The 18,947-nt window shown below is 31.7% G+C and overlaps 1 protein-coding gene and 1 long non-coding RNA gene across 4 annotated transcripts in view; one reads left to right on the top strand and one right to left on the bottom strand.

The window, feature by feature from the left end:
- The window catches only part of LOC118181597 (cytochrome P450 3A56-like), a 62,625-nt gene extending 57,129 nt beyond the window's left edge, over nucleotides 1–5,496 (bottom strand). Inside the window, exons 1-3 of one of the 2 annotated variants that reach the window (XM_085817348.1) lie at nucleotides 5,242–5,496; nucleotides 429–525; nucleotides 282–331 (exon numbers count right to left, since the gene is read on the bottom strand). In XM_085817348.1, coding sequence (XP_085673474.1) covers nucleotides 282–331; nucleotides 429–525; nucleotides 5,242–5,297 — 203 coding nt within the window. In that variant the 5' untranslated portion in view covers nucleotides 5,298–5,496. The remainder of the gene's footprint in view (nucleotides 1–281; nucleotides 332–428; nucleotides 526–5,241) is intronic. The other variant, XM_035350752.2, reaches the window with a different exon arrangement.
- LOC146999132 (uncharacterized) overlaps nucleotides 3,594–18,947 on the top strand; it is a 228,634-nt gene continuing 213,280 nt past the window's right edge. For both annotated transcript variants that reach the window (XR_015041349.1, XR_015041350.1), the window contains exon 1: nucleotides 3,594–3,725. This is a non-coding gene — a long non-coding RNA (uncharacterized LOC146999132). The remainder of the gene's footprint in view (nucleotides 3,726–18,947) is intronic.

Below are 18,947 nucleotides of genomic sequence, written 5' to 3'. Positions count from 1 at the left end.
ACCACGAAGGAAGAAGGAAGGCGGGAGAAATACCTCATACTCTGACCTTTCATAACTTTGGGTGGAAAATGCAACATAAGTTTCATGTACTGGCATCATGTTATGCCACACAGAAAGTCTCCTAATGCTTTTAGCATATGATATTTTAAATAAAAATTGATAATATAGAATTTTTTAAAACCAAATGCTTTTCATTTTATATATTTTTATACTTAATGAAAAATTTGTTACTTATATATTTAATATTAAGCAATAACATGAAAGTCTACAAGAATACTTACCCAACTACTTTACCATGTTTTCTTAGATTCAATACCAGTTCGTGCAATGGCTGTCATTAAAAATTGAGAATTAGTAAGAGATTTCAGAGTATAAAATCTTTATTTCCAGTATTGCGTAGAAATATTATCAATGAGCGTAAAACTTACCTTGTAACACATGTTGCGAATTATAGTTATGATGTCATCACGGGGAACATAAGTTACTCCACGTTTTTCCCAGTAGTCGTCATTTTTTCTATAATATCTATAGAAAATAGAAAGGAAACAACTAAGAAAATAAATTCTAATACTTGTAAATCTAACAAATAGCATTTCTGTGCTGATTCTCGAATTAATTTTGTAAGCAATTGCAAAAAGTGACATAAATGGTACAATTTATAAAAACACTGCTTAAATTTCACAACTTCTGAACAGGAGGAAAGGGTTCCGAAAGAATGATCCTATAATAAATATTCGAGTAGCCAAAAAGTTTTTTAAAAGCTCAGAAATTTGCAGGCAGAAAAATCAGAGGATTTCAACGATTAGAAGACGATCACTTCTGAAGATGCGAAGAATTAAAATGTCCTTTTCCGTAACATCTACGCGATGTTTTATAAGATTGAAAAGTTACAGAGTTAAATGTGGTGCGTATTATTAAGTAGAAAACTTTTTTGAAAAAATAAAAGGCTTCATTTTCTCGCAGCATTAATTGTTCGAGTTATCACTTAATTCTTTTGGGAGAATGTGCAGTAATCGTTTACTGAGAGCGGGTTTTCCGAAAGCGAAATCGCATATACGCGATATCTTCATTGCTTCCATTTAATTTGCCAACGGTAAAGTATTGTTGCCCTCTACAGGTTCTTTGATTTGGAGTGATTGATGACCACACTTGATAAAGAATCAAAACACAATTTATGTAGCCAGTATTACTCAGGACAGTTCGAAATCCCGTTTACAGTCCACGAGATATTACAACAAACACGCTGAAACAATCAGCAATGGACCTTACGACCCTTCCAATGCGACTGCAGTTTGGGAGAAACATCCTTACTACGACTCGGATTCCAAAGCACCTTGTCGTTTTCCTGGAATTGATGATCGGTGGTTCTTGCCTCGTATCTGTTCTTCATCCTGTCCTTCGAGATGTTGATCTTCTCTCAAGCAAACTTGTGTACTGTTTCCAGTCGGTCTTGGAGGTTTTGCATGTACTCCTCAGGCGATCCGTAGGGTGACAAAAGAGCAGGTCACTTGACAGACTAAGATCGCGACCGAAGAGCATCTGCGATGGAAAATAGGCAGTGCTTTCGTGGACGGCACTGCGGTAAAAAAGCAGGAACAGTGGCAGCTTGGGATCCCAGTTTTATTGGTTCTTGGAAATCATGAGCAAGAGGTGGTTCAGGATTGTACGGTTGAACCTCATCATCATGCGATCAGACTGCGAATTAACGGGGGTCGTCTGCGTTTTCTTGATTTCCAATAAGTCTCAGAGTCCCTTGAACACAGCCGAAGTGAAGTTCATGCCTTGGTCGGAATGAATCTGGAGGGTGGTCCCAAACCTGGACACCTATTCCTGTAACAGAACTTCAGTTGTCGTGACAGCCTCTTGGTCTGGAATTGGGTACGCTTTCGGCTACTTCGTGAAATAATCTATGACGACGAGAATGTATTTGTTGCTATCTGTGGTCCATGGAAAAGGTCTAAATATGTCGAGGGCAATTCGCTCGAAAGGCGCTTCTACACTGTATCGCTGCAGCCTCCTCTGCTACGCCCCTTCGGACCTTTCTTGGCTGCGTAAGCATCACAAGATCTGCACCACTTCCTGAACAACGATTCTCGCCGAATTCCAGAAGAAGCGCTCTCGAACCTTATTTAGTGTCATCATATAGCCGAAATGCCTTCCTGTTGGGCCTCTGTGTATCAGAACATCAGGTATTCGGTTTCTAGAAAGCAGCAGCTACAACCTCTTATTAACTCTATTGCCGCTTTCCCGAAGTCACTTTCCCGAAGATATCCTTATATTTATCGACGATTTCTTGAGCCGACGAAGTTTTGATCTTTTTAACCTTTGGTGAAACGGGATTATTCTGCATGTACCCTGTAGATTTAAAAATAATCATGTGTTTGATTCATGTCGAATTTACTTATGCTGTAGTCAGATTTAGTGAAAATAACTGATTCGTTATCACTATCCATAATGTCGCTGGATGCCGCACGCCACGGCATTTTGCCCCTATCTGGTGGGTGACTGGCCATTCGATTGAGGAGAAGAGCAAAAAATTATATTATCTAGGAACAAGATGAGCAGCCTCAAACAGGTGCGTCGCGAGACGACGCTAGACCCGGAGCTAATTTCCTGACGAGACTCTCTTGGATCTTGGATCATATCTTTACTGCTGGCTTTAGCTACTAGGAGTTCTTACCAGTATATTATCATAATACCATAGGCCATAAAGTTAAAAATTAAAAATACACCGCACCCGAAGGCGAGATCAATAAATGAGAGAACTCATAAAATAAGTTTTGCTAAATTGCATATCATGGCATAGCATAGGTGATTATATAAATGGCGGCGAGAGGCGAAATGAAAGTCTAAGCTTTTGGGTGAGTCTAGAAGAGCAGAAGCACGTGATCAGCGGCCTGCATTTAGATTGGTTGAGGTGTCAGAGTTCGAAAAATGAAGTTTTTTGTAGTTTTTGGAAATAAATAAAGTTCGAACATAGTAAAAGCAACATCTATCTGTGAATTTAAGAGTCCTATGTCTTTTGAAACACTTGAAAATCGTCTAAACTTGCGATATAATCATTAAATGAATAGGAAACTGTAAAAGGCGAAAATGAGGTCATGTAGCTCACTAGGGCTAATGAGTGAGAGTAAGCACTTGATGTTACCACGAACTTTGATTTTAAAACACACGATACGAAATAGTAAAAATAAAAAGTAAAAGTAAAAATCTTGGTTAAATAAATAGTAAAACTAAGAATTCATCAATGAGGATTGAGATTAATAGTACCTCTGGTGCTAATAAATTAAAACAATTAAAGCAAAAAATTAAAGCTTTTGGATCAGAAATATTATTAACCCATAGACAGTTAAATAACATAGAAAAAATGTAGAGCAACATATGAAAGCAGATTCACGTCTTTTTGTTTCGAAAAATTATCCTCCTGAAATATTTTTCGTATTTTAATAGTTTATGTAAACTGAATTAAATGGCTAACAACTGTCTTTGCATTTTTTTTTTTTGTTAAAGCGTTTTATTATTCGTAAAAAAACTTTCTATTCATATGTAAATTGTAAATTTCGCTTGCCGTGAAACAATGCAATGACACTTGGAGATAACAGCAGCGATAGCAACCTGCTATATGATGAAGTTTGCACTCTTTTAATTATATTTATCAGTCGTGACAATATTCTACATCTACTTTAAAAATAAGGAATGAATCAAGGTCAATAGAATACGTCCATGTGAGTATTTTATAAACGTCAAATGATTTGTTTCAATAACAGTACAGTAGAGATATTTATAGTTACGTTATTACAATTACGGTGAAGATACCAGATTGATTTTTTCGCGTCATGCCCCCGACGACTTTTATTATCTTCGTACTAGATCCGGTACTTCTTATAAATGTTTAGTGTTCTGTTATGTTTACAATCAGATGTAATATTTTCCCTTCTCAGTAATAATAGGAAAATTAGCATGATAGACGAAGGTTAATAAATTAATACTTCGTTTTGAGCGCAGTAAAAGAATGTTTTTAACAAGATAAGTAAGTTTTAAATTTTAACTACTTCTCAAAATCCTTAACAAAGACGCATTTTCTATTAGCTATCGCCTTACCAAAAGTAATAAATATCTAATCGTTGAAAAAGTTCGAGAATTCGTCGTTTCGGAATACAATTGTGGAGTGAAAATGTCTTTAGGGAAGCAAATACTTCCTAATTTAAGAAAATTAATTAAAATTCTGTTGTGCCTTATTCATTCGTTAGCAGCAAATAAAAATATTTCCGGAAATGAAAAGGGATGAAAATAAAATAAGATATCAATTACAAATTTATTTTTAAGAATAAATCTTTTCGACAGACGAAAAATTAAAACACTCATCAGCCATAGATTTTGCTATTTTTAAAGAATTTATTAATTTATCAAAATCTACTAATAAAATAAAAAATATCTCTTAGATATAATAATATATGTAATTATCTCATTGAAGAAATAAAATTTCCACATTTAATTTTACTCTATTTTTCAAAGTTTTCTGATAATTGTTAAAAATACAATAAGGACAAAAATATGGAGAAACAGGCATACTATTTTTTTAAATACTCAATTAAAGCATACTCTACAGCATTGATATGCAGAGTATCAATGCCCTTTATAAATATTGTTAATAAAAAGTTTTTAATAAATACTATTATTTTAAAGTAATTTTAAAATTTTAGAAAAAAAATAAAAGTATTTTTGTCTCAGAGTTGCCAAACAATTGTCTAAAATGTTAATTTTCTAGAAATCCTAAGTGTCTTCTCACACAGGGTCAGCAACAGCTGTCATGATTGGCATTTATCAGTTCTATGAAGGCCGGGGGCGAACGATCAATGGCAGCGTTACATGACAGCATGCAAAGTGATAAGAAATGAAAAATTCGAAAGCCTAAAGAAATGATAACTTTTGAATATTTATGCTATTAAAAGGTTATTAGAGCATTTATATGTTACCGTATATCTACTATTTAATTTTATAAATGGTGAATTAATGTTGCAAACGTTTAAAATACTGTGAAATGTTAAATGAAAAAATACATATGAAAGGCAGTATGTGAATGAAAGCAGCTGACATCACACAGCCGATCATTTGGCTTAATAACAGATTGTAAAAAGCCTTAAATTTGTAAACAAGCAGATTATATACTAAACATAATAAACCGAAGCGCAGTATATCGAGATACTATACATATACTTGCTGATGTGAGATTTTACTTACCGTATTATTAAAGCGATGACAAGGACAGCAACCGAAGCAACAATTGGTAACAACATATTTGATACTTTATTCCGAACAGAGTGCAGGAATAGAACTGAAATCTATCCTCAATGTGGAATGTAATCTGCCCCCAACAACTACAGCTCTTAAAATACAAAATATTTCTACTAGCTTCAATAACAGGAAATGACGAAACAATTCTAATGGGAGGGAGAAAAAGTTATCCTTTGACGACGCAATTAAGCTCTGATCAAGTTCCTCTTTTATTTAATTATTAATTCACTTTTATCAATAGGAGCATCTCCATGTTCTTTGATTTTATTTATCTGCCATTTCTGCTCTTTATCGGCAGCAAAGATAAATACTGCGATATAAAATGAGGAACCTCTTTAAACGGCGTATCCGCTTATGAATCCGGGTGTAAAGTTTTTCTCCATTTAATATTTTGCTCAATTTAATATGAATGTAGCCTCCTTATTTCACTCTCTCATGTAATGTGTATAATTTGTAGATTCTAAAAAGCAAGCAAAATGTTGCACACAATTAAGCAATACGCTATACATTCGTGAAAGAACGCTACACGCATATTTCCTTATTATATATATATATATATTCTATATTTACACTCGTGAAGGTTTCCTAAATAATGCGGAGAATTTTATGAAAACGTTTTAAACAACTGAGAAAGAATGTTTTTGAAATATAAATTTTATTTTTTTAATATCCGCATAGATATTGAGTTAGAAGCATATTCATTATGCTTTAATAAAATCAATGCAAAAACATTCCATCAAAACATATAAACAAAATTTATAATGGCAATACAAAATCAATTTGCTGTTTTAGATCATCTTCATCACCTATTTTTTGTTGAAAATAAATATTCAACAAAAGTTTCCTTGGGAGTAATTACTGAACAAATGGCGATCATTGAAATCGTACCGAGTACAAAGACATAGAATAGACGCCTCTTAATGTGATCCCTTTTTTCAATGGATATTTTGATAAAATAAACCGAATGATATTATTAAAAGATGAGAAAAAATGCACTTCAAAATAGCAGGGAAATTTAACTAATTCAATATAATGTAACATGTGTGTGTGTGTGATTATGGCGAAGCCTCGAGGGCTATGTGCCTAAGGGGAGGGATGCCTTCGCGGAGGACTTTCTAAGGGAAACTGTCTCGTATACACGTTACACATGGGGAAAGCCACGAAAACGCCCATGCAGCCAGCCTGTTCGCGGTATTCGAACTGATAGGCCTTTCAGAAAAGATAAATAAATGAGAAAGATGTATAACCGAAAATTTAATTTAGGATGAGTTCAACCACATGAATTGCTTTAAACGGTTTTATCACAGTGTATTGCTTTGCGCAATTTTATCATCTAATTTTTAGTTCCTTAAAATATTATTCATATTTTTATCACAGTGTATTGCTTTGCGCAATTTTATCATCTAATTTTTAGTTCCTTAAAATATTATTCATATTTTTATCACAGTGTATTGCTTTGCGCAATTTTATCATCTAATTTTTAGTTCCTTAAAATATTATTCATATTTTTATCACAGTGTATTGCTTTGCGCAATTTTATCATCTAATTTTTAGTTCCTTAAAATATTATTCATATTTTTATCACAGTGTATTGCTTTGCGCAATTTTATCATCTAATTTTTAGTTCCTTAAAATATTATTCATATTTTTATCACAGTGTATTGCTTTGCGCAATTTTATCATCTAATTTTTAGTTCCTTAAAATATTATTCATATTTTTATCACAGTGTATTGCTTTGCGCAATTTTATCATCTAATTTTTAGTTCCTTAAAATATTATTCATATTTTCGTCAATATATTATTTTAAAAATCGCAAGAATCAAATAGCATAAAGTTTTAAAAATATTTTAATTAAAAAATATTACATTTTATGTAAAAAATTATTTTTCTTCTTAATGCTTTATCGTTTCCCGTTAGGTATTCTGCAGATATATTAAAAATCATCCACCGGATATTTATTCGTTATATATAAACATTTTCGAAACATCTTGGTATTTCTGATTTTCATATTAAGTAAAGTATTGACTTCTGTTTCATCAGTATTTGATCAGTCTCTTCTTCAGTCTTTAGAGACTAGGCATGTTGAAGGCATGAGATGAAAGGAAAGAGTGTTTCATCAATAGGGAAGACGTCTTTAGATTGTAGAGTCATTCGGTTAATCTATACAGGAAACGCGAAAATGTGCAAAGCCCTTACCGGGACTCGAACTATGGAATTTTCGAGGCTATGCTATTCATTATTCACCGAAGGCATGCCAAAAGGGAGCAACTTACCTTATATACTTCCCCTTTTAAAGGGCGACTGGGGAGGACGGGCAGTCACAAATCCTAGAGGTGACGAATTATCGTCCACAACCATTTTTAATTCGGGCACCACTTGTAGAGTCAGTCGAATTTTACGAAGCTAACAAAGTCGAAGAAATCCGCACTGCCATAGCCGTGACTAGATCTCAGAACTTTTCGAATACGCTATGCTTTCCATTACACCACAAAGGCGAAGGTAAAGAAATGAGAAAATACCTTATAAAATGATATCCATATATGTCTTTGGATAATTTTTTGAATCTTCAACTAATTCGACTGAGACATCTTAGGATTCTCCGTTTATGATATGATGTGATCTACAATTTATTTTAATACGTAATAATAATGGAGTAATTTAAAATTTATACAACCATACAGTCGAAAACCAGTCGCTTCTCACTTTCACCTGTGATGATATTTCTTTTCTTATGTCTTTTCCGTTAGCATAGGCCATTTTCTGGTATTTACTGGTGTAAACCTTCAGTTATTTTATCCTTGAACATTTTGAAGTGGAATTTCGCTCAAATATTTGTTTTTTCTTCTGATTTCCTCCTTTCCTTCTATTAATTTATTTCTACATTTCTCCCTATATGATTATTTTCACTATTGACGCAAGAAAAAAAAACTGTAGTGGATCATACTTTAATGTTTTTATATAATTATTAAGATTTCTTAATTGGCAACATGATGTAATGTTTTGCATAGTTATTAAGATTCGCCGTGTGGCAACAATGAGTTGAGTTCAAAAAAGTTGTTACTAGGAGTGTTCCATGATAAGCGTTGCGTAAGCTTTATTTCTTGAAAGTTTGTTATATTTTTGTGTCAAAAAAATAAGTAATGTGTTGCAAACAAGAATGGAAATTGTAAAAATAAATATGTTGTTTCTTTTAAGACCAATATGGGCTTTTGTTTATATTATGAAATGCTCTGGCTGATTAGTTTCGACTTCGCTTATCCATCAATGACCACAAAATTGAAATTTATCGACTGTTAGATTTCTATAAATTTTGCCTTCATGTTGAATACTTTAAAAATATTAGCTGTATCAAATGGATTTCAGTTGGTGACAGCTTTACGTTTTCTAAAGTTTAAAGCAAAACCCAAAGATCAAATATTTCAGATAAAATGTTTTTAATAAATGATAAAGAAATAAAGTAGGTCCAAACTTTTTTCTGGTCAGCAGAAGCCAGCATTCATTCTGTCTCACCTAGTGACCACCGAGATTTTTTATGTCAGGTGCAGACAATCTAAATTATATTATTTTTGACAATTTTAAGACCAATGATTTCATATTAAAGAGTATATTTTTTACGGAAACTATAATTGTATGAAGTGAAACTCTGAAAACATTAAATGAAAGAGGATTAATGTAAAATTTTATATTTCATATACTAACAGATGAGGTATGATTATAACCGTCAAACTCTTAAACTTAGTTTTATATTATTAAATACTTAGTTAAAAACTACACGCTGGACGTATATCATGCGTAAGATTTTTGCTTTTATGGAAAAAAGCATTGAATAAACCCAACTATACATAAGTTTCAATGAGCCAAAACTAAAGAAACTCCCCCCTTCCACCGATTATTAAATTCTGAAAATTCGACCTTTAATTTGTCCGAATTTTGAAATGCATGCTTCGACTTACCTTCGAATTCCAAAGCTCCGACAACTATCTCGCCGAAAGTTGCAACTTACCAAAGCTCAAACAATAGAAGTTTAAGTGTCTATTCACTATATGCTAATTAGATAATCAAAAATATATTAAAAGAAATTGTAGTTGGTTAATTGTTCTAAAGGGTGGACCAACTAACTTTTGGAATTTGAATCGGCTATTAAAAAATAATGAATATTTTTTTCAAAATTATAGGTATATTAGAAATATTGGACATTTTTATTTGAGAATGAAACACAACATATTCAAATGACCGCCACGGCTGGCTTAACAGTACCCCATCCAATCAACCCAATTTTCCAGTACATTTTCGATTGCTTGGCTCCAGTTGCATAAATGGCAACTTCGATTTCGTACTTCAAGGCATCAATCGTCTTCGGGTGGTTAGCGAAACACTTATCCTTAAGGGTTCCCAACAAATAAACAAACAACAACAACAAACAAACAAAAAAAATCCAACGGGGTCAAAGTGGTTCTTGGTCCGGCGGCATCTTTGGGTCCTTTTTCTTCGAATATGAGCAAGGAGCCGCCGTTACCGTCAATAGCGAACGTTACCGTGCTATGGTAAACGAATTTTTGTTTCGAAAAATTGAAGGAGATGATATGGGTGACATTTAGATTTCAACAGGACGGGACCACTTGCCACACAGCAAACGTAAACATCGATCTTTTGCGCACTGTTTTTGGAAATCGAATAATCAGCCGAAATGCTGATGTCAGTTGGCCGGAGCTGCGATATGACCCCCGTTGGACTTTTTTTTTTCCTGGGGAACCTTTAAGGATAAGTTTTACGGTAACCACCCATAGACGATTGATGCCTTGAAACACGAAATCGAAGTTGCCATTCATGCGATTGGAGCCCGAACAATCGAAAATGTTATGAAAAATTTGGTTGATCGAATGGAGTACTCTCAAGTTAGCGGTGGCAGCCAATTGAATGATGTTGTGTTTCATTCTTAAATGAAAATGCCTAATCTTTCTAATACACTCATAATTCTGAAAAAATATTCATTAATGTTTTTTATAGCCAATTCAAATTTCAAAAGTTAGATGGCCCACCTTTTACTTGTCCACAGAACCTGCTATATTATCTAGCCGTTAATTGCTGCGAATCATTTCTACCATTGAACTTCCGTAATTTGACTGATTAATTCCAGCCTTTTAGAGATGTTTGGGTAATAATTTGACTTAGTGGAATCACCTTTATAGATATCGTTTTTCTATAAACATAGAAATGAAATAAAATTGATAAATACATATAATTTTTATTTCATTTCTATGTTTATATAAAAATATGAACAGCTTTTAAAATACCAATCCCGAAAGGTAATATCAGCCATTCTTTGAAATATAAGCAAAAAGTTGTTTAAAAATGTAGTAGTTAATGCCACAAAATATTCTTTGAATCTAATATCTTCAGAATTAATTTTAATTGCTCCATTTTCTACTAATATAAAGGGTAAGAAAAAGCTTTTATTCTAATATATTTTGCAGTTGTTAAATGTTTCTGTAATAAATGACAACATGTTTTATTTACAATAGTTTTGACAAATTATTTGAAGTATTCAGAAATAATGTTAAATACATATGCAATCATTTTCAAAATCAGTCAATGCAGTGCAATCATTTTGAAATCTGAAATTAAATTTCTTTGCATAAATATTGAACATAATCGATTTTATGTCATAAAGAAACTTTGCGAAATGAATGTAATTTTTTTCGATCCAAAAGTAATAAAATCTGCTTTTTAAGCTCATGAATAATCCCTGCGTTAATTTTTATTCCACAAATTGTAGCTGGGGTTTATCAGCTAATGTGATAAAAGATCTTTCTCTCAAACGTAGACACACGTGAAAATCTATGTAAATAATAGACTGCTAATCTGTAAGCATATGGGTTTGTATTTAACTTTTTAAGAGTATATCAATAGCAAATATGTAAGTGCGTAAAACAAATAAAACATTATAAAATGTCTGAATCATGTAAAGAAAAACTTTACAAAATAAATATAAATAGTAGAGTTTTGATAAGCTAAAAATATCTTATTAATCGAAAAATTAACATTAAGTTCGAATTCTGCATCTCGATATTGTTCAATTTATCAAAAATTTCGAATATCGAAACTCTGTGTTATTGAACGAAATTACTGTTTCAGAAGAGATAATAACCATACTTCCTCTTATCATTCAACTTGTGGAAAATCATATTAGTTATATGAGATTTTTGCTTTTAAATACAAAAGTTAATTTATTTTATTCTTTCATCTTCTCGAATAAAATAATCTAATAACCAAAAATTTGCCTTCCCTAGGAAAAATATTTTGTTTTTCACTAATATTTGTATCAATTACATTACATACCAATATATTACTTTTAACATAATACTATAGCAATGATCTTTCGTGACAAATCTAATGAGTTGAAATCTTTCTTTAGGGTTGGAAAATTTCAGGAACATTTTTATAAACATACAAAACAGGAATAATAAATAATCATTATTATATTTAAACCATATTGCATCATAAAAACACTATTTAAGAATTTTTTGTTTTTTATTTACAGACATTATATTAATTAGAGATAATTTTTACATTCAATAAAATCCGGGATAGTCATAAAAACAATCCAATAAATTAAATTTCCCAAAGGAGCTTTAGCACATCGTTATTCCTCCTCTTTTTTGTATGACATTTTGAATGCGATGGGCATTGATAAACCAACGACTGAGCTAATCTTGGATCAGACTGCATGAGTTGCTAAGATGACGGTGTGGCATCCCACAGCTCATCTGTATGCCTCTGTAACTGATAGTAATTTTCAGACGAGACCAAATTTTCTCAATGGGGTTTAGATCTGCTCTTTTGCTTGGCCATGACATGAGGCTGAAAGCTTGCTGATCCAACCATTCTTTGACAATGCTTGCACAATGAATTGGAGATTTATCATGCTGAAAATAAAATACCCCGTAAAAGAAGTGGTTCACCAATTACTTCTGGCATCATAATATTCTCAAGAATGTCGCGATAGCAAGTTGCATCCAGATTGCCTTGAATTATGTGTAGAGTTCCAAGTCTGTTAACAGACATGCGACGCCAAACAGAAATTGAAAATCGGCCACTTTTCCTGTTTTCTGAAAATATAAGGGATTGGAATGTTGACCCGGAGGTCTCTAAACTCTTATACGCCCAGAATAATCAGACTAAATGCAGCTTCCATTGCTAAACAGAACGTTACTCCATTCAGAAACTTCCCAACTAGAAACCTGATTACAAAAATTCAGTTTCTCTTGAATATGAAGATCACTCAAAACAGGCTTACGAACTGGAGTTTTGCAGTGGAAGTTTTTCTCATGCAGTTTATTTCGCAGTCACTGTTTGAACAGAAACCTGCAGAGAAACAAAGAGATTTATTAAATTTTTAAATTATGTAAAAATATTTCATAAATATCTTCCCAATAATAAATTATTCCCTTTTTTAATATAACAGATTTTAATATAATGCCGAGAGATTACTATTATATGCGATAACAAATATTTTTCAGAGACTGGCTGCTAAGAAAAAGAAATCGGTAATGTATCAACAAAAATAACCACTATTATAGCTAGATCATTATCAGGATTTCTAACTCATAATTAATTATTTAAAAGTTTAACTTTACAATAAGTAATATTCTAGATAAAATAATTGGCAGCTGTTATATCTTTCAGTTAATGCAAAGCTATATAAAGCGCAGTCCGTTTAAGTAAATTTAATGTATAGTTGTACAACTAACTGATAACATCAGATCAGTAACTAGTTTCTTTGCTGTAACCGATGGGGCCTGTTGAACTGTCCTTAGAATGAGTCCTCGAATAAGTCGACTTCTCTGTGTCGGCCACTCCCTTTCTTTCTATGTGTGAATCCTTTGGCTCTGATATCTAAATTTAAGCGTCAAAATGACACATTTCGTCTTTTAGGTAGTCTAACAATTATAAATAAATGATATTCTATGCGAATATAGCCCTCACGTTTTGAACTTGTAAAAACACTTTTGAGAGGTGATAAATTATGAAATAAAAATGTGATTCGTTTTACTTTGAATAATCCTTTTTTTTAATAATCATTTCAAATAGTCATAATATTTAAGTTTGTGAACAATTAAAATTACGTGATGTCGAAATTTTCAAAAACGAATGTAAGCTTGTAGGGATTTATATTTTTTTTAACTAACAAGTTAATTTTACGTTCTTTCCATAATTCTCCTTATTGTAAGCCTTCGTCCCCCTAATTGTCAATGCCAGAATATTTAAATTTGGTAGCGGACTTGAAGTAATGCAAATTCTACCTTTGCGAGAAAAGGTTTAGTTCTAGAAGGGAAAGAGAGAGTTTGGGCAGTCACCATCAGCTCTGTAGCATCAGCTTCTATTTGTGCATTAATTGGTGGTTTACGTGGCATAACAGTAATGCGGTTTAAAGAAACAGGATTATCTGAGCCCTGTAAAGTAATTACTACTTGTAAATATCTTCGAACTTTTACTTTAGTTCTTGTTATTTGAGTTACCGCCCGAGTGAGGCGTAGTGTGTTAGTGTCAAGTCGACGCATTGTGAATTTTAAAGAGTTTAATAAGGGTTCTTTGAACCTTTCTCCTGTGCAGTTTCTATACTTATTTCAGTTGCCACTTTAGAAGATAGACAAGGGGTTTTTACTATCTGTATGATAAATACTTATATTTTTAAATTTACAAAGAATTATATTTAGTTTTAAAGCGAAATTAAAAAAATATTTCCTTTAACAACTAAAATTACAGTTTTTTTAGTTTTTAAACTTCTTATATTTTAATTACAAGAACGTTTTCCTATTTTCCATTTTATACTATAAAATTTGAATAGAATATTATCACATTGTATTTTAAAATTATCTGATAATAATGAGCTAATGCGACGAGATTTTTGGAAAAGATGATAGAAGAAATTTTTGAAAATTTTAATTTTGATAAGTTTAAAAATCAAACGTCAAACTTTTGAATAAAAAGTAAAGCTTGGATTTCTAAAATAGTACAGATTTAAATATTATTTGTTTATGTATGTTATGTATGTAACTACTTTATATTTTTACTAACTATTTTTGGAGACATGCTGTGCTGTCAGGGTATGCACGTGTAATAACGAATCTTAGTTCTTTGAATAGTTTTGCTGTATTTAATTGCTGCTAGCCACTGTTACACGGATTTCAGTATCTAACGTTTTGAAATAACAACATTTAAATTTTACTTTGTACAATAAAGCTCTTAAATGAATTATATGATAAAGCAAATTTAATTTACTTATCATTCATAAGTATAATTTCAGTTCATAAATTACTAAAAGGAGTTAGAATACTTCTACTATTTCTATCTTCTTATTCTCTTCATGATATTTTTAATAAAATAAATTGATATGATTTGTTTCTCTATTAACACATTTTTATTACATTGCAATTCACGATTCATTGTTCCTCATCATTCGATCTTATTTATTTAAAAAAATATTTTTTTTTTTTTTACAATTTTGCTTTTTCAAATGTTTAATTAATTAATTAACTAATATGTTAATAAATAAATTAATTATTAAATTAATTAATTATTAATAAATTGTTGACTAATAAATTAATTAAAACTGCAAAGAGATTATTAGTAATTTTATTTTATGACAGATCATATTTGGTTGTACAAATTTCTTAATTTATCGTAAATAGTAATTATCGCTATCATTCTTGCAAAATTTAAGTATCGATGACGGCTTCTTCATGTTTATAGTAAGTTGACTAATTTAACAATTAAAAAGACAAATAATTTAATTTATATAAGTATATGCCTACATAAAGCAATCTTAAAAGGATTTCTACATAGAAATGTTTTTAAGTATGCATTATGCTGTAGTAAATATAAAGTACTGCAATAGCAAATGTTAAATCGTTCAATTTTACTTTTTACTTAGCCCAAAAGAGCTAATAAAAAATAAGATTGAACGATTATTAACAACTAAGATTGAAAGATGGCAGAGCTATTATTTTCGAAATGCGATTTTGCGTTGTTTCAATTTTATTCGAGTCTTTTGCCATTTCGAAAAAGTATTATTCATTCATACTTAATCTCTTTTCATTAATTAACAAATTAAACTATTCAAAAGCAACAGATGCATTTAAAAGCAACAGATACAGCTCTTCTTACTTTTTTTTTGTTTTCTAATCCTATTGATTTAAATAAAGAAGCATTAATTCATGATATATCTTTTTTAATATACAGAAGATATATAGCATTCTCATATTAGTATAAATGCCTGTTCATCTAATATACTATAAAATGTTTCTCTATTCCTCTTTTGCCATCTGTATCGATATTCTCTACCTATAAATCATATTAAACTTTAAAAGAGTCCTTCTGGGTGATCGTTAAAATTTGAACCCTTTCAGATATTATTATCATTTTGTTTGATATTGTTTTCTTCTGTTTATTAATTTACTGGTGCTTCAATGGATCAGAGAAAGAATAATACGTATTAAGCTTTTATTTTCTGCTTGTAAGGATCCTAAGTTTTAGTAACGTTTATTTTATTTTAAAACTGTACTATCACTTCTTATTTTCTACTTCCGGCCAGAATTAAACGCTTTAACTTATTTATGCAAATTGTCTTGCTAACGCCAAGTATTAAGTTGTGGCTTTTTGCCAAGCAAGAGAGAGGAAGGAGTTATTGGAAGCAAGTCGCTTGCCACTGTACTTTTACGAGATTTCACTCTGTTGCTGGTTGCCTTCAAGGCCAGAGGTTTAGCCCTCTTGATAATTACAGACGTATCGTAGTTTTAGCAGCTCGGCGTACTACATACGTACCTTTCTTTAAATAAAGGCCAATCTTAGTATACTAATTCAAAGTTAGTTTTAGTTAGAGTTTTTGGTAGTAGTTTTTATATTCTTACGTTCAGACCACAAGTGGTTGGTCTCTGTATTCCGAAGTTTCGGAAATTCCTGTAAAGTATAGAAAATAAAGTGTTTCTATACCCTTCCTGCTTGTATTGTCTACTTCAAACATTCCTGAACATAGCTTGAGTAAGCTTCCTATTCCTATTCAGGACCATTCATGTTTTAAAAGCAAGTCAAAAGAAACTCTAGTCCTGATATACTTACTAGGAAAACTAAAAATGGTTTTCTTACTATAATGACATTATCTACCACTCCTCGTCATTGCAGAACTCACGGAAAAATATTGAAAGGCACAGAAAAATAAAATAAAGAATATATTTTTAAAATATAAATTTTACCATCTTTCAGGAAGAAACTTTTCGGGTTCAGGAAAAAATTCTGGATCGTAATGCATGCATATACAAGGAATGCTACCCTTATACCTTTTTCAATAGTTATTCCTGTATTTTCTAGTTTGTAATCAGTTAAAGCTGTCCTCTCTGTCCTGTAAATTTCAATTCATTTAGTAAGCTTTTTTTACTTCTGATAAAAAAGTCAGTTTAAAATATATAAAAAACAACTGAACGTAGAAATCAATTAATACGTTTAAAGTAAAGAATACTAAAACTGACTTTTGAAATATTTTTGATTGAACTAAAAACGTATACGAAATCAGGATTGAAGTTTTGGCCTGGTAGTGTAGTATCGGTAAGGTTAAAATTCAAATATCAATTTCATGACGGCATTTAAAATGCTACAGTCATTGTTTCGTATAGACAAAAATTAGGAAAGCGAAATATATTTAGTTAAAAATTAAATTAATTAATTTGTATACATTTTTAACGAAATATATTTAGTTCGTTAAAAATGTATACACTTTTTAATGTATCCATTTTTAACATTAACCCATTAATGTATTAATGTGGCGTAACATTGTAACATTAATCCCTTAATGTATCCATTTTTTCCGGTGTTAAAACTGAATACATTTAGTCAGACGTTAGTTAAAAGTGGATACATTTTTTTATCGTTTTCGTTTTCCCAGAAATACCTACAAAAATCATAAAAGTGAAAAAATAAACTATTTGAAAGAAATATACAGCCCTTATAGACCGATAATATACATGCAATATAGTTCACCTTCCATCACTGCTAAGCTAGTCATCACCTTGGAAGGCTTGCGATGATACTGAATTAAAACTAAGCTAGAGGATATTCTACAGAACGGAGATACTCATAAAAGAGATAGGCAGAAAATCTTCGGTTTGAATACGTCACTCTTCTGCAGTGTAAAGTCCTTGCTCATAATATTTCTCTCTTCTTTTTTTTTAATACGAAAACTTAAGGTTACGCGTCATTTCAAGCTTTGCAAATAGCTTGAAATATAAAAATATGCTTAACTGCTTAGATAACGAATTCTTTTTATCATGAATTTCTTAGCAGATAACCAAGGCGCTCAGCGAAACTGACACAGAATATTTGCATTGTTAAATATTAACTAATGTATGGAGATTTTTAATAAACAGTAAATGTAAATTAACGCCAAGTGCTTAAGTTGTGGCTTTTTGCCAAGCAAGAGAGAGGAAGGAGTTATTGGAAGCAAGCCGCTTGCCACTGTACTTTTATTAGTTTTCACTCTGTTGCTGGTTGCGTTCAAGGCCAGACGTTTAGCCCTCTTGATAATTGCAGACGTATCGTAGTTCTAGCAGCTCGGCTTACTACATACGTACCTTTCTTTAAATAAAGGCCAATCTTAGTGCTAGGCACTTGTATACTAATTCAAAGTTAGTTTTAGTTAGAGTTGGTTATTAATTAGTTAGAGTATTAGTTAGAGTTGGTATTAGTTAGAGTTGGTTAACGTAAGAATAAGAAATAACATGTTCAGACCACAAGTGGTTGGTCTCTGTATTCCGAAGTTTCAGAAATTCCTGTAAAGTATAGAAAATAAAGGGTTTCGTATACCCCTCCTGCTTGTATTGTCTACTTCACACATTCCTGAACATAGCTTGAGTAAGCTCCCTGTTCCTATTCAGGACCATTCATGTTTCCAAAGCAAGTCAAAAGAAACACTAGTCCTGATATGCTTACTAGGAAAGCAGGCCTTCGTGCATGGGTTAAAATGAATATGTTACTGGCAAAGCCTGAAATCCATCATTAGATAGAATGCTTAGGCTTTGTATATAATGCCTAAAACTAGCCTGCAATGTATATAACGATTCATATTACACACATTTTTTAGGCATTCTAAAATGCTGCATGAGAAAACGGCAAAGTATGAAATACATCTCCGATTCGTTTCGAATGTAATGTGTATTCCAATTCATTCAATATTTCACACATTCCGTTTCTGATAGCTTTTATGTGTGTTTAAAAGAAACGAGTGATGCGCTTGCATGCAAAAAATGTCGACAAAAAATTCATACCTTCTGTGGCCATGATAATAAAGATGATAAAATGGATATTTAGAATACCATTTGTTTCAAAACTGAAAATACTATTGAAGGTAAAATAAATTCCAAAATCAATCTTGAAATATAAGCCAAAAAAATGAAAATGAATTCGGAAAAACAATTTTACACTTCTTCTTTTGAAACTACTGTGTGAGTTCCTATTCCTGACGTCGACAAGGACAAGCTGATTCGCGCAATACATTGCCATATTTTACGTAGGTTGGGGCAAAAGTCATGCAGCTATTTTTTTTCTTGAAGATACCAGTCCGGTTGGAAAATGTGACATATACAGATGAAAGGATAAAGTC

The sequence above is a fragment of the Stegodyphus dumicola genome, chromosome 1 (genome assembly GCF_044657685.1).
Source record: "Stegodyphus dumicola isolate Sdum_Otavi_A_Nest chromosome 1, ASM4465768v1".
Lineage (NCBI taxonomy): Eukaryota > Metazoa > Arthropoda > Arachnida > Araneae > Eresidae > Stegodyphus > Stegodyphus dumicola.
The sequence above is the reverse complement of the archived record's forward strand: the minus strand, read 5'-3'. Positions and strand labels throughout refer to the sequence as shown.